Source organism: Pristiophorus japonicus, chromosome 3 (genome assembly GCF_044704955.1).
Source record: "Pristiophorus japonicus isolate sPriJap1 chromosome 3, sPriJap1.hap1, whole genome shotgun sequence".
Classification (NCBI taxonomy): Eukaryota; Metazoa; Chordata; class Chondrichthyes; family Pristiophoridae; genus Pristiophorus; species Pristiophorus japonicus.
The window spans coordinates 286,155,130-286,172,211 of record NC_091979.1 but is presented as its reverse complement, the minus strand read 5'-3'; the positions used below and the strand labels follow the sequence as shown (position 1 = coordinate 286,172,211).

At 42.2% G+C, this 17,082-nt stretch overlaps 1 protein-coding gene across 11 annotated transcripts in view; it reads right to left on the bottom strand.

Moving 5' to 3' along the window:
* Positions 1–512: 512 nt before the first annotated feature.
* jakmip3 (Janus kinase and microtubule interacting protein 3) overlaps positions 513–17,082 on the bottom strand; it is a 599,024-nt gene continuing 582,454 nt past the window's right edge. For 10 of the 11 annotated variants that reach the window (XM_070876782.1, XM_070876783.1, XM_070876786.1 and 7 more), the window contains one exon: positions 2,320–2,404. Coding sequence is in view for 1 of the 11 variants with exons in the window: in XM_070876792.1 (XP_070732893.1) it covers positions 2,339–2,404 (66 nt within the window). In the remaining 10 variants the exon portion in view is untranslated. Of the gene's footprint in view, positions 2,405–17,082 lie in introns of all 11 variants that reach the window. The other variant, XM_070876792.1, reaches the window with a different exon arrangement.

Genomic DNA, 17,082 nt, shown 5'->3' with positions numbered 1-17,082 from the left:
AATCAATGACAAGAGGGCACAAACTGAGGATTGTCACTAGAAAAATGAAATGGTAATTAGAAGATCTTTTTCACACAGAGCATTACTACAACACTAATGTTTCACTTCAAAGAGCTATTGAGGTAGAGACTGAAACATTTTTTAAGGGGAATGAGTTTGGAGTAGACACCTACGGTTGAAGAGTTAGCACTAACACCTGCATGATGGGCCAAATGGCCTTGTATGCTGTAATTTCTGTGATTTCCATGCTTGATTTGCGTATTGCATATCATCAGCAACTCTCATAACCTTCAATGAATGTATGGAATAGTGAAACACCTGTGAACAGGATTGCCAAGAATAATGGGTAACCATCAAACAAGAACTGAATGTTCTTTCTAGCCATGAAGATTTAGAACAGTAATATTTTTTATTAAAAAAGTTACAATAATATATGTATTTTACAAATGGATAGAAAGATCTGCTAATATACATGAATCACAATACAAAAATATGTGTAAAATTTGTAGCTGATCAACATACGGTCCTTATTTTTAGGACAGCAAATTACTGTTTTAGTACAGAAACAAAGGGATAAATATTTAACATATGGGTATACAGAGATTACCTTACAGAGCACGTAAATCAGAGACCCATGGCCTATTGGCCACAAGTGGCACTATCTTCATAATTTATATTTCTGCATAAATTTACAATATACTTATAAAAATGTACAAGAACTCAAGGTTTTATGATTCATTACACATATTGACAGCATGATTTCCTGAGTCTAAACTAAATCCATTCACCATGCAAATAAAATTAGTGCTTAAATATAACAATATAATGTGACATCATAATGTGTTGGAGTTAATTGGCTTTCAAATACCCAAACTAATGTATGCTACATATGCCTGGCTTTGCTGCACTAGAGCAAAAGCTTAATTAAAAACGCACCTCTTTAAAAGTTGTTAATTCTTTTTGTTAACAAGCCGTGTAAGGCACTCTGGAGTTCTCTGAAGGCTTTATAATACTGGGTATATTACTCTATTTTGAATAATTCACTGTTCTTTAACAGCTTAAATGATACAATAAGTTGAAAACATTTAGTGGGTATCAGTTAATATCAGCAACCTTGGGTCAAAGTTTAAATGGAGTTTAGTTTAGACAATTCAAATGGCCAAAATTGAACTGAATAATGCGACAATTCTTTACTAGCTGTGATCAAAATAATCCCACTACAGCCTTTCTGTACACAGTATATTTCAACTTTGTACATATAAATAATAAAAGCATTCTAAATCCATCTATCACTGGATCTATCACATGCTTCATTGGTTTCTCCTGTACATTTGTTGTCAAAAACTTTCCTTTCATGAGCAGTTATCATTATTTGTGCATAATTCACTATTTTGACAAACTGCCACTCACATATTTACAACATGCACAACCATGGCCTGACTAATTCTTCTCATCAAGCCAGCTTCAAACACATTTATCCACAATAATTTGTTTACATAATCCAAATATCATCCAATGTTATCGGTGTCACAGAAAGCTCTTAACGAACTATGTGATTCCAATAGTTGGAGTAGTGCTCTCCTGCATATACTCAGTCGATGGGCTCATTCTAAGCGAAGGCATTTGAACAAGATGCCGGCTTAGTACTTTCAAAATCCCATAGATATACACATAATGATTTATTTTTCATTCAACAAATTGTTTTCTTGCAAGCTTACATCAATACATTTACATATATCTGTAAATAACCTGACAAAAAGTTGAAATCTATTTTGACACCATAAACTTGATAACATTACTTAATATATATATAAATAATACACATATGAGGACATTGTTGTCAGTATTTGATTAAGCACCGTGCCAAGTTTCCAAATTGCTGATAAATGTGGGTGTTATCTATTTTAAGCTCAATGTATTCTTTATTAATTATGTCATTGTATTTTCTTTACTAGAGGTTTTTATTTCTGCCTGTTAATAATATAATGCTTCTTGCCTGCAGTTCTTGTATACACTGATTTTTAACCTTTTTTTAAATTATGATCATTCCCATTGCAATTAACAACAATGTACATCTTCAAGTTCCTTCACTTTACTATATTGAAATATAAAAACTATAATATTTCTGATATCTGATGGGAGGAATGCACGGATCTATGTTCACAGATCTCTTCACAAATGTCCTGGACCCTGAAGTAGCAGACTCACCTCTAAGGCAAATAACAGGATTTGGAAATCAACACAGGATAATTGCACATGACATAATGGGCCAGTACCATATGAGAAATAATGAACTGGACCTCAGCACTTTCTGGATTCTGGCAGTCATAGAGCTGGTTCATACTGTTTGAATGAGTTTGGCTGTCTTCAGAAATAAGGCTGAAAGCAGAGATACGTCAAAGTGCTGCAGAAAAAGAGTAAAAAATAAATAAATGATGTTTCAAAGGTGATAAAAGCTGTTAACAATATGTACCGGACTACGTAACCAGTTCTGAAAAAAAATCATTTAATTACTTGGTTACTGTAAATATGTCTATATATAATTAAGTTCTTGCATATAGCAGACACTTTCTGTAATTATCAGTTATTTCTTGTAACACATTCCCTGTCATACTTTGTTGATAACATTCTGACCATTATAAAGCAGCCTGTCCAGGGTCAGCATGAATAAAGCCTACAATGAAGATATTTATAATCAGCACAAATAAATTCAATTCTGTTTCGATTCACTGCATGTTAAAATATCACGATTAAGTTTAATTTTTCAAACATTTTACATTAAATAATTTTTGCTAATTTTACATTTCCAATCTCTTTTATTTCTAAACTTGATGGGCCGTAATTTTCGGCCCCTATGGGCATGTATGACTTGCGCACACACACTGGTAGGGGCCCTGCAAATTATGGGTTTCGGCATGCGCTGTGCATGCGCTAAAACCCGGAACTTGCGATCTGTCAAGCAATCGCACGAATTCCCAGTGGGGCTATTTGTCCAATTTCTGCCCAGCGAATGCCCATGAAATTCTTAGGCCTGGTAAAAAAAAGTTCAAAAAAATATAAAAGTAAAATCTTATCAATCATTTATACATTAAAAAACCCTGTGCAATAAGGTTTATTTTTAGCTCTGTTAAAACATGTAAATTTATTTTTCAAAAAATTATATTTTTGTTTTAAATATTTAATTAAATGCCATCTTAATTACTTTTAAATATTTAATGGTTTAAAAAAAAATGTGTTGTCTAGATGTAATTTTTATGTGATCCCCATTTATACTATGGACTTTCCACACATATATAATCCCCATTAGCATGAATGGTGATTCCCTTGTTTCATTGGTTGGGCCAGCCCACGTGATTCCAGGGGTGCTTGTGAACCGCATGCATCCCTGAGATACGCAGGCCTCTACACAGGCCTCCGCATAGCAGCCAGGAGCGCAAGTCTCCGTGGATCCCAAGGTAGAAGGTAAGTGTATAAAGTTTTGGCTAGTCGGAGGCATCCGCCTGCAGGAAGCCTCCGACTACAAATTCAGCCCTCTGATGTTTTTGAAATCTGCTTTTCCTTGTGAATTCTACATGAGGCACGTTAGTGCTGGTACACTTTTCTATTTGGGATTCAGTGTCAGTTTCAAGCTCTTTTACATTAGCTATCGATGTCCAGTTGCCTCTATCCTACAGCAACAATATACCTTAATATAAGAACATAAGAAATAGGAACAGGAGTAGGCCACCTGGCCCCTTGAGCCTGCTCCGCCATTTAATAAGATCATGGCTGATCTGATCATGGACTCAGTTCCACTTTCCTGCCCGCTCCCCATAACCCTTTATTCCCTTGTCGCTCAAAAATCTATCTGTCTCCGCCTTAAATATATTCAATGACCCAGCGTCCACAGCTCTCTGGGGCAGAGAATTCCATAGATTTACAACCCTCTGAGAGAAGAAATTTCTCCTCATCTCAGTTTTAAATAGGTGGCCCCTTATTCTAAGACTATGTACCCTAGTTTTAGTTTCACCTATTAGTGGAAATATCCTCTCTGCATCCACTTGTCGAGCCCCCTCATTATCTTACATGTTTCGATAAGATCACCTCTCATTCTTCTGAACTCCAATGAGTATAGGCCCAACCTACTCAACCTATCTTCATATGTCAACCCCTCATCTCCGAAATCAACCAAGTAAACCTTCTCTGAACTGCCTCCAATGCAAGTATTTCCTTCGTTAAATAAGGAGACTAAAACTGTACGCAGTACTATAGATGCGGCCTCACCAATACCCTGTACAGTTATAGCAGGACTTCTCTGCTTTTATACTCCATCCCCCTTGCAATAAAGGCCAACATTCCATTTGCCTTCCTGATTACTTGCTGTACCTGCATACTCACTTTTTTGTGTTTCATGCACAAGGACCCCCAGGTCCCTCTGTACTGCAGCACTTTGCCTAGGAAGAATATCTCCCCAATGTTTCATTAGTATTTCCTTTTCTTACATTAGCTATTTTCATGGAAAGCATGAAGCTACAATCATCACTATCTGAAAGACATTTGGTGAGGCTAATAAAGGGTCGAAACATCCTGTACCTGAGATTCAAACAGCGACAGAGATTAGTGCGTCTACCTTCAAACTGATGACACAAGATTTTTTTGTATTCGTTCCTGGGATGTGGGCTTCGCTGGCAAGGCCAGCATTTATTGCCCATACCTAATTGCTCTTGAGTAGGGGGTGGTGAGCTGCTGCAGACCACATGGTGAAGGTACTCCCATAGTGTTCTTAGGGAGGGATTTCCAGGATTTTGACCCAGCGACTATGAAGGAATGGCAATATATTTCCAAGTCAGGATGATGTGTGACTTGCAGGTGATGGTGTTCCCATGCGCCTGCTGCCCTTGTCCTTCTAGTTGGTAGAGGTTGTGGTTTTGGGAGCTGCTGTTGAAGAAGCCTTGCCGGGTTGCTGCAGTGCCACGGTGCGCCAGTGGTGGATGGTGTGAATGTTTAAGGTGGTGGATGGGATGCCAATCAAATGGGCAGCTTTGTCCTGTATGGTGTTGAGCTTTTTGAGTGTTGTTGGAGCTGTAATCATCCAGGCAAGTGGAGAGTATTCCATCACACTCTTGACACACAGCCTGAATGTCATCCATGTCTTGCTGCATGCGGGCATGGAATGCTTCATTATCTGAGGATGGAATGGAACTGAACACTGCAACTTATCAGTCACCAAAATCTCCAAATATGAGCTGAATATCCTCTACCTGAGACATCTGCATGCTATACCAATGGTTAGCTGAAGTGGAAACCTTGGTGACACAAGATGAGCGACACTGGGCATTATTTCATCAACTGCTCTAATGTGTTGTGTGGGCTCTACTATTCACAAAGGCCCATATTTAAGGCTAGTTCATCTTGGAATAATCGGCAGTCATATATAAAGCTGAGTTTTGTTTATCTTATAGATACACATTGTCCTATCCTCAGACAGATCAATGACAGCCATGAATGGACTGGTCAGGTGGGCAGAAAAGTGGCAAATAGAATTCAATCTGGAGAAGTGTGAGGTAATGCATTTGAGAAGGGAATACACAATAAATGGTAGGACACTGAGAAGTGTAGAAGAACAGAGGGACCTTGGAGTGCATGTCCACAGCTCCCTGAAGGTAGCAGGACAGATAGATAAGGTGGTTAAGAAGGCATATGGGATACTTTTCTTTAATGGAGAAAGATCGCAAAGTGCTGCCGTACAGCGGGACCTGGGGGTACTTGTGCATGAAACACAAAAAGATAGTATGCAGGGACAGCGAGTGATCAGGAAGGCCAATGGAATCTTGGCCTTTATTGCAAAGAGAATGGAGTATAAAAGCAGGGAAGTCTTGCTACAGTTATACAGGGTATTGGTGAGGCCACACCTGTAATACTGCGTGCAGTTTTGGTTTCCATATTTACAAAAGGATATACTTGCTTTGGAGGCAGTTCAGAGAAGGTTCACTAGGTTGATTCCAGAGATGAGGGGGTTGACTTATGAGGAAAGGTTGAGTAGGTTGGGCCTCTACTCATTGGAATTCAGAAGAATGAGAAGTGATCTTATCGAAATGTATAAGATTATAAGGTGGCTTGACAAGGTGGATGCAGAGAGGATGTTTCCACTGATGGGGGAGACTTGAACTGGAGGACATGATCTTAGAATAAGGGGCCGCCAATTTAAAAGATAGAAGGAGAAATTTCTTCTCTCAGAGGGTTGTAAATCTGTGGAATTCGCTGCCTCAGAGAGCTGTGGAAGCTGGGACTGAATAAATTTAAGACAGAAATAGACAGTTTCTTAAATGATAATGGAATAAAGGGTTATGGGGAGTGGGCAGGGAAGTGGAGCTGAGTCCATGATCAGATCAGCCATGATCTTATTGAATGGCGGAGCAGGCTCAAGGGGCCGTTTGGCCTACTCCTGTTCCTATTTCTTATGTTCTTATTAGTTGAGGCATTGAATACAAGAGCAGGTTATGCTTGAAGTATATAAAACACTGGTTAGGCCACAGTTAGAGTACTGCATACAGTCCTGGTCACTATATTGCAAGAAAGATGTGATTGCACTCGAGAGGGTACAGAGGAGATTTATGGGAATGTTTCCAGGACTGGAGAATGTTAGTTATGAAGAAAGATTGGATAGGCTGGGGTTGTTTATTTGGAACAGAGGAGGCTGAGGGGAGATTTAATTGAGGTGGATAAAATTATGAGGGGCCTAGATAGAGTGGATAGGAAGGACCTATTTCCCTTAACAGAAAGGTCAATAACCAGGGGGCATTGATTTAAAGTAATTGGTAGAAAGATTCTGTGGCGGTCCCCATTGGAAAACTGCAAATGTAATGCCCCTATTTAAATAAGGAGGCAGATGGAAAGCAGGAAACTATAGACTAGTTAGCCTAACATCTGTTGTTGGGAAAATGCTGGAGTCCATTATTAAGGAAGCAGTAGCAGGACATTTGGAAAAGCATTATTCAGTCAAGCAGAGTCAGCATGGTTTTATGAAAGGGAAATCATGTTTGACAAATTTGCTGGAGTTCTGTGAGGATGTAATGAGCAGGGTGGATACGGACGAACCGGTAGATGTGGTGTATTTGGATTTCCAGAAGGCATTCGATAAGGTGCCACATAAAAGGTTACTGCACAAGATAAAAGTTCATGGGGTTGGGGGTAATATATTAGCATGGATAGAGGATTGGCTAATTAACAGAAAATAGGGAGTCAGAAAAAATGGGTCATTTTCCGGTTGAGAAATGGTAACTAGTGGGATGCCGCAGGCATCGGTGCTGGGGCCTCAACTACTTACACTTCGTATTAATGACTTGGATGAAGGGACCAAGTGTAATGTAGCCAAATTTACTGATGATACAAAGATGTATGGGAAAGCAAGTTGTGAGGAGACACAAAAAATCTTCAAAGGGATATAAACAGGCTAAATGAGTAGGCAAACATTTGGCTGATGGAATATAATGTGGGAAAGTGCGAGGTTATCCACTTTGGCAGGAAAAATAAAAAGGTTAAATTATTATTTAAATGGAGATAAATTACAAAAGGCTGCAGTACAGAGGGACTGGGGGTCCTTGCGCATAAAACACAAAAAGTTAGTATGCAAGTACAGCAGGTAATCAGGAAGACAAATGGAATGTTGGCCTTTATTGCAAGGGGGATGGAGAATAAAAGCAGAGAAGTCCTGCTACAACTGTACAGGGTATTGGTGAGGATACACCTAGAGTACCACGCACAGTTTTGGTCTCTTTATTTAAGGAAGGATATACTTTTATTGGAGGCAGTTCAGATGAGGTTCACTAGGTTGATTCCTGAGATGAAGGGGTTGACTTATGAGGAAAGGTTGAGTAGGTTGGGCCTATACTCATTGGAGTTTAGAAGGATGAGAGGTGATGTTATTGAAACATTTAAGATACTGAGGGGGCTCGACAAGGTAGATGCAGAGAGGATGTTTCCCCTTGTGGGGGAATCTAGAACTAGGGTGCTGAGTTTCAGAATAAGAGGTCACCCATTTAAATTTCCGCATTTAGTGCCCCAGTCCCACCCCCAAGATGAAGTGGAACGTGCGACATTGTGCTTCACTTCCTCTCGGTGGCGGTATCCTCAATTTCGCTGCCAGGGTGGGACTTCTGCGACTGGCACAGGTAGTTCTGCCTCGCCTCGGATACCGCCCCGGAGTGGTACCGAATTTCACCCCCTAAATTTTCTGGGAAACCATTCACTTAACTAATATTGATTAAAGCTGAAGTAGAAACTATTACCACAAATGCATAAACACCATGGTTAACAATTTAAAGAATGTGAAAATACATAAAGAGAGCTGACTGCCGAGGCAATCTGCCAACAAAAGCCTAGGGATGGAATCTATATTCCCTTGTCCTGTCTCCGAAGCTGGCCTTCCCTAAGGTGGCCATCAGTGGCAAATCTCACAACTGTGGATCAAATCTCCTTCCACTATCGAGATCCCATCCCAAGTTTCATAATTGGACTGCAGTTCACTCACTCCATGAATTTAGAGAAAGCAAATCAAATGCTGAAACTGCTTTAAAATCTTGAGGAGAAAAAATAGGCACCAGTACTATGATGCACAAATACATTTAGGTACAAAGCTACAAGGTCTAAAAGCCTTTGCAACTATTTATATCTTATTTGTAATAGAAACTGGTTAACGTAATTCATAGTGAACTCACTGTAACAGTATGATCATTACAAGTATATGAAACAAGATGAATGCGATCATATCTCCATATGAATCTGGTTACTTTTAGTTATCAGACAATCTAAAACCTATGCTTTGCATGTATTTTTTTCTACAAAAAAATTAATTCTGATTTGTACCCCACGGTCTAAGGGAACATTTTGTTTTTAATTAAGACATCTATGCCTAGTGAAAAGATAAAAAGTAATGATACATTTTAAATACTCTAAAATGTAGCATTAAAACCATATTCAAAATGTTTTGTACCATAAAATGGCTTCTTTGGTTAGTGAAAGGATTCAGTCAGTGTAATCAAAATGGCAGCTCTCAGCAGTGATCACAATAAGCAGCTTCCACTGTATTTTTAGTAACGTCAGGGAAGAGCATCTGATAAGCTTGAATTCGTTTTGTGCCGACAACTTTAATGCAGGATGCTGCAAACAGGCAGATGAATCAGATAAGGATAAATTTTGATCAAGAGTATGTTTGATCTATTTTAATATTTTTGTGTTCGCTTTTTTGATCAATTTCAAAATTAAATCAGTTTAGCCTATAAATGAGTGTGCATTCAAAGGTGACCTTGCATCCTTTGGTCTTGTAGTTAGCACCATTAATCATCCATTAATAATCTAGAAAAATACCAACCAGCAGAGGCTAAAAATAACAGTAAGACATTTTTTCAGTACTATGGCAGTCAGTGGGCAGTCAAGGAAGAGATGAAAACCCACACGGGCTTGAAACAGAGGGTGAACACAAAATAGTAAATATTCTGAATGATTAATTCCTCCTAGTATTCACAGGGAAGACATGAGCAACATATAAACGCAGGGGCTAATCAGGTCAGTAACGCACATACAGCTGGTTATTAGAATATTCACACACTTTTTTTAAAAGAAAGATATACTTGCAACAGGAAAGATGTGATCGCACTAGAGAAGGTACAGAGGAGATTTATGAGGTATAAAAACAGAAAATGCTGGAAATCTCAGCGGGTCAGGCAGCATCTGTGGAGAGAAACAGAGTTAACGTATCCAGTCGATGACCCTTCATCAGAACTGGCATTAGTTCGAAATGTAACAGATTCTTAAGGAAGTGCTGGGGCCCTGAAAGGGGGAGGGTGGAAAGAACAAAAGTGAAGGTCTGTGATAGGGTGGAAGGCAGGAGAGATTTGAGAGACAAAGGGGATGATGGGCCGAATTGAGATTTTAAAAGCACAAGTTAGGAAACAAAGGATGAATCTAGATAGGGTGTAAATCGCAGAATAATTACCAGCTACCATGGTAAACAGAGAGAAACAAAATAAAAATCAAAAAGGGGGTAGGGGAGTTTTTGTAAAAAAAAGGGGAAGAAACGGAACAAAATACGGGCAGAGGTTATGGTCTGAAATTGTTGAACTCGATGTTGAGTCCAGAAGGCTGTAAAGTGCCTAAATGAAAGATGAGGTGCTGTTCCTTGAGCTTGCTTTGAGCTTCATTGGAACAGTGTAGGAGGCCGAGGACGGAGAGGTCAGAGTGGAAGTGGAGTGGTGAATTAAAGTGACAGGCAACCGGAAGCTCGGGGTCACCCATGCAGACTGCTGCCTGACCTGCTGAGATTTCCAGCATTTTCTGTTTTTATTTCAGATTCCAGATTCGCAGCATTTTGCTTTTTTGTTAGATTTATGAGGATGTTGCATGAACTGGAGAATTTTAGCTGTGAGGAAAGATTGGATAGTTGTTTTTTTTTGGAGCAGAGGAGGCTGAGGAGCAATTTAATTGAGGTGCATAAAATTATGAGGGGCCTAGATAGAGTGAATAGGAAGGACCTGTTTTTCTTAGCAGAGAGTTCAATAACCAGGGGTCATGGATTTAAAGTCATTTATAGAAGGATTAGAGGGACATTGAGGAGAACATTTTTCACCTAGAGGGTGGTGGGGGTCTGGAACTCACTGCCTGAAAGGGTGGTAGAGGCAGAAACCTTCACTACATTTAAAATGTACTCGGATATGCACTTGAGGTGCCAGAACATGCAGGGCTTCGGACCAAGTGCTAGAAAGTGGGATTAGACTGGATAGCTCTTTTTAGGCCGGCACAGACACAATGGGTTAAATTTTACACTTTTGTGCAGATCGCCCAAAAATGGGCGGTATTTCTGGCGTGGGCGGTAAAAATGGTTTTCAGATCACCGGCATGTTGCCCATTTTCAAAGCCCCTTGTCTCCATTTTAAAAATTGGGCGTTACCGCAAGCGATCTGAAATGGGCGTTAGTGTTAAATCTCTCTGACCTTCTGCCGCAAAGTGTCACCGTCCTTAGCAACGGCATGGCAACGCTCGATTCCTGCGATTCAGGAGGTCAAGGGTCATCATTACATGCGCATCGATGGAGACAGAGAGAGGGAGCTGAGAGGGAGTGAAGGTGTGTAAGGGTGTGGTGTGGCTGCTTTGGGAGGAAGGAGGGAGAGTTTCGAGCTTTATAGCAAATTGTGCCAAAAAACTTAGCTGTTACCAACCAGATATTTTCCAGAATTTCGTGCCTATTAGGGAGAGAGTGGAGGAGGTGACACAACATGCTGTGGAGACTTCCGCAGGCGAGAGCAGTGAGTTGGGAGAGGAGCATATTGGAGGGTGCAAAAGAGCGAGGAGATTCTTGGACGAGGCTAATGCCTCCCTCATGCAAGAGTTTGAGTCACGCTGGAGTGATTTGACACAGGGTGGGAGTGGGAAGCCTAGCCCAAAGGCGTACCAGAGGATATGGACTGAGATAGCAAAGGTGGTCTCGTCGGCGACTAACGAGTTGCATGAGGGCAACCAATGCCGCAAGCGATGGAACGACCTTGTCGGATCTGCAAGTGTAAGTATTACATTTATTTACATGTATTATGTATTTACATAATTTGATTTGTAAGAGTCATGAGTGACTATCATCAGATGTGAGGTCTTTCACTTTTACTTGGAATGTTGTACTCAAAGCCTGCAGTCACGGTGCACGTCTTTAGGTAAAGAATGATAATTATCATAATAATCATGATTACATCTGTCGGTTATGTGTTGTATCAGTCTCTGTGACAGTACCTAACAATGATATCACACAATTATCTCATGTCATGTCATCCTGTCACCTTTTACAGAAGAAGCGTTCCACGAATAGGTCCGAGCAGAGGCGAATGGGTAGGGGGGACCACCAGTCATCAGCGACATCACTGAAATTCGGGAGCGGGTGCTCGCACTAGTGAGGAGTAACCCCCGGACGGCCATGCGGGCAGTTGTAGACCCTGAAGTGATACCATGTGAGTAAAGTATATGCCATTGCGATGTAAAGTCAATAGATGCCACACCCACTCATATCCGAACAATCATATATGATAAGATGATTTCTAAAAGTGTCCTATGAATAATCTGGCCTCATGAGAATCATTGCAATGCAGAATGTTTCGTGGTCATGAAATGTTATGTCTGTGATGATCTTGATAGCGGTGGTGCTTTTGTCGTGCATATGCTGTGTGGTAGAGCTGGACTCACCTTGTGACCCTAGCACCCCCTTCTGCTCTAATAACCTCATTTGCATTTTACAGCTCAGCCAGCAGCGCGTCCCAAGGCAAGACCACAGAGGCCAGAAGGTGGGGGCATGGGGTCGGACGGTGCTGAGGAGGTCCGATTCTCGCCCGTCAATTAGCTGGGTCTGTTCTCCACGGATGAGAAGCCGACTTTGAGGAGTCTGCATCGCCAGGCTCCAGAAGGCATTCCACCCCAAGGCCATCTATTGCTCCTACAGCCATTCCCACCTCCACTCTGGAGGTACTGGGCCCAAGCACCTCGCCATAGGACACCCCAAGTATCCCCAGGATGGCGCCAATCCCGCGGAGGTTTCGTGGACGCGGCAGGTCTGCTCCACGAGCGCCAGATGAGAGCGGAGAGATAGTACAGTTCTCCAGGAGGACTGTAGACATAGGTGACCAGATCCTGCATGCCTTGAGGGGCATCTCCGGCACCATGACGGAATATGTTCCGTGGATGCCAGAGGCCCTGGAGGCGATAGCCGGGAACGCACGTGGCACAGGCAGGCCTCCCAGTGGTCCCAGAGCGTGGCACTCCACCCCTAGGCTCCGCTCCCTCAGTGCCAATGACACATAAGAGGCAGGAGCAAGATCCTGCTTCTGCATCCGATAATGTTGCCACCTCAGTACCACCCGCTCCAGGATCTATGCGACCACTGGCTCTGCCTTCATCCCCCCCAATGAGGCACCACCTGAGGACTCCTCGGCCAGGCGGCATGGAGTGAGGAGGGGAAGGGGTAGAGGTGGGGAGAAGAAGGGGAGGGGGTAAGGAAAGTGAGGTGCATGTCCGCAGGTGATGGCTGTGTTATATCTCCAGCTTGGTGTATGCAATTTGTTGTAATGTATGGAGGGAGGGGCCACCCTTTGATTTGCATTTATGTTCTGTGTTGCTGGACATGTTGACCAGTTGATTGATGCCAATGTTCGAAAAAGTGGGGTGGGGGTGGGATGTTTTTGCCCGTGATACTTATGATTTCAGACCAATGGCCGTATTAAATGTTTTTTATTCAGCATAATCTTGTTGCGCATTGTCTCAGGTAGCTGGACCGTTACACACTGGTGATTTCTTAAAACATGAAAGGATAAAATTATACTTAACTTGAATCAACTTAAACTTTAACTGACACCAACGTGATGGCCACCATTGATGTCTGAGCTGCACATACAGCAGTGTGTCAGCTTTGTCAATAACAGCAATGTTCTTTCAGGCAAATCGCTCAGTTATGATCTCCTGACGTAAGAGTCTTGCAGCTATGTAGCCACCATGGGCCCTTTCCTGTGGTCTGGAGGGGGGTATGAGCATGGTTGCATAGTCAGCCTGATTGTCTGGCCCTAGGTCATGGTCCAGCCCCTCATCCTCCTCTTCCTCTCTCTCCTGAGGTGGAGCACCAGTCCCTTCTGGCAATTCTTGTCCCCTCCTGATAGCCAGGTTGTGCAGCATGGAGCACATGACCATGAATTGAGCTACCTGATCAGGGTTGTATTGTAGCTCCCGTCCTGAGTGCTCCAGGCATCTAAAGCACTGCTTAAGCGCAGTAATTGTTTTCTGGACCACATTGCGTGTGGCTCTGTGGTTCTCGTATCGCTTCTCGGCCTCGGTGTGGGTGTCACGCAGGGAGATCATCAGGCAGGTGGCTTGGCCATATCGTTTGTCATGAAGCATCCAGCATTGACCTTCTGGTTGACTCTTAAACATGTCAGAGCTGCACATACAGCAGTGCTCTCACGCAGGATGTGAGCCTCATCGAAGCTGCCCAGATATTTGGCATTCACTGCCATAATTATCTGGCTGTGGTCAACAACCAGTTGGACCTTCAGGGAGTGAAATCCTTTTCTATTGCGAAAAACCTCTGGGTCCTGAGAAGGTACCCGCATGGCGATATGCGTACACTGTATTGCTCCCTGCAACTTGGGGAACTTAGCAATGCGGTAGAATGCTCTAGCCCTGTCAGTCTGAGCATCTGTGGTCATAGAGAAGCTGATAAAGTACATCCTATGCGTGTACAGGGCCTCAGTGACCTGTCTAATGCAGCAATGTGTGGTATGCTGAGACATAGGGGAAATGTTCACCACAGAGGCCTGAAAGGAACCAGATGCGTAGCACAACAGTGCCGCAGTGACCTTGACCTCGACGGACAGTGCAGTCCTGATGGTGCTGGCAGGCTGCAGATCTGCCCAGATGAGCTGGCATATTTCACTGACAATCACTTTGTGGAAGCGCAGTCTCCGAAGGCTGGTGTTCTCAGATAAGTCGAGGTAAGACCGCTTCTCCCTGTAAGTGCGGGATGTGTATAGAAACATAGAAAATAGGTGCAGGAGTAGGCCATTCGGCCCTTTGAGCCTGCACCACCATTCAATATGATCATGGCTGATCATTCAACTTGAGTACCCCATTCCTGCTTTCTCTCCATACCCCTTGATCCCTTTAGCCATAACGGCCACATCTAACTTCCTTTTGAATATAACTAACGAACTGGCCTCAACAACTTTCTGTGGTAGAAATTCCACAGGTTCACAATTCTCTGAGTGAAAATGTTTCTCCTCATGTCGGTCCTAAATGGCTTACCCCTTACCCTTAGACTGTGACCCCTGGTTCTGGACTTCCCCAACATCGGGAACATTCTTCCTGCATCTAATCTATCCAATCCTGTCAGAATTTTATATGTTTATATGAGATCCCCTTTCACTCTTCTAAATTCCAGTGAATATAAGCCTAGTCGAGCCAGTTTTTCTTCATATGTCAGTCCTGCCATCCCGGGAATCAGTCTGGTGAACCTTCGCTGCACTCCCTCAATAGCAAGAATGTCTTTCCTCAGATAAGGAAACCAAAACTGTACACAATATTCAAGGTGTGGCCTCACCAAGGCCCTGTACAACTGCAGTAAGACCTCCCTGCTCCTATACTCAAATTCTCTCGCTATGAAGGCCAACATGTCATTTGCCTTCTTCATCGCCTGCTGTACCTGCATGCCAACTTTCAATGACTGATGTACCATGACACCCAGGCCAGGTCTCATTGTACCTCCTCTTTTCCTAATATATCACCATTCAGATAATATTCTGCCTTCCTGTTTTTGCCACCAAAGTGGATAACCTCACATTTATCTACATTATACCACATCTGCCATGCATTTGCCCAATCACCTAACTTGTCCAAGTCTCCCTGCAGCCTCTTAGCATCCTCCCCACAGCTCACACCGCCACCCAGCTTAGTGTCATCTGAAAACTTGGAGATATTACATTCAATTCCTTTGGCCAAATCATTAATGCATATTGTAAATAGCTGGGGTCCCAGCACTGAATCTTGCGGTACCCCACTAGTCACTGCCTGCCATTCTGAAAAGAACCCGTTTATTCCTACTCTTTGCTTCCTGTCTGCCAACCAGTTCTCTATCCATGTCAATACATTACACCCAATACCATGTGCTTTAATTTTGCACACTAATCTCTTGTGTAGGACCTTGTCAAAAGCCTTTTGAAAGTCCAAATACACCACATCCACTGGTTCTCCCTTGTCCACTCTATTAGTTACATCCTCAAAAAATTCTAGAAGATTTGTCAAGCATGATTTCCCTTTCTGACTTCGACCGATCCTGTCACTGCTTTCCAAATGCGCTGCTATTACATCTTTAGTAATTGATTCCAATATTTTCCCCATTATCGGTGTCAGGCTAACCGGTCTATAATTCCTTGTTTTCTCTCCCACTCCTTTTTTAAAAAGTGGGGTTACATTAGCTACCCTCCAGTCCATAGGAATTGATCCAGAATCTATAGAATGTAGGAAAATGACCATCAATGCATCCACTATTTCTAGGGCCACTTCCTTAATACTCTGGGGTGCAGACTATCAAGTCCTGGGGATTTATCGGCCTTCAGTTCCAACAATTTTCCTAACACAATTTCCTGACTACTAAGGATTTCCTTCAGTTCCTCCTTCTCGCTAGACCCTCGGTCCCCTAGTATTTCTGGAAGGTTATTTGTGCCTTCCTTAGTGAAGACAGAACCAAAGTATTTGTTCAATTGGTCTACCATTTCTTTGTTCCCCATTATAAATTCATCTGATTCTGACTGCAAGGGACCTACATTTGTCTTCACTAATCTTTTTCTCTTCACTTATCTAAAGAAGCTTTTGCTGTCAGTTTTTATGTTCCCAGCAAGCTTCCTCTCATACTTTATTTTCCCCCTCCTAATTAAACCCTTTGTCCTCCTCTGCTGAATTCTAAATTTCTCCCAGTCCTCAGGTTTGCTGCTTTTTCTGGCCAATTTATATGCCTCTTCCTTGGATTTAACACTATCCCTAATTTCTATTGTTAGCCACGGTTGAGCCACATTCCCCGTTTTATTTTTATGCCAAACAGGGATGTACAATTGTTGAAGTTCATCCATGTGATCTTTAAATGTCTGCCATTGCCTGTCCACCGTCAATTCTTTAAGTATCATTTGTCAGTCTATCCTAGCCAATTCATGTCTCATACCATCGAAGTTACCTTTCTTTAAGTTCAGGACCCTAGTCTCTGAATTAACTATGTCACTCTCCACCTTAATGAAGAATTCTACCATGTTATGGTCACTCTTCCCCAAGGGGCCTCGCACAACAAGATTGCTAATTAATCATCTCTCGTTACACAACACCCAGTCTTGGATGGCTGTCCAGTTGGTTCCTCGATGTATTGGTCTAGAAAACCATCCCTTATACACTTCAGGAAATCCTCCTCCCCCGTATTTCTACAAGTTTGGTTAGCCCAATCTATATGTAGATTAAAGTCACCCATGATAACTGCTGTACCTTTATTGCACGCATCCCTAATTTCCTGTTTGATGCCATCCCCAACCTCACTATTACTGT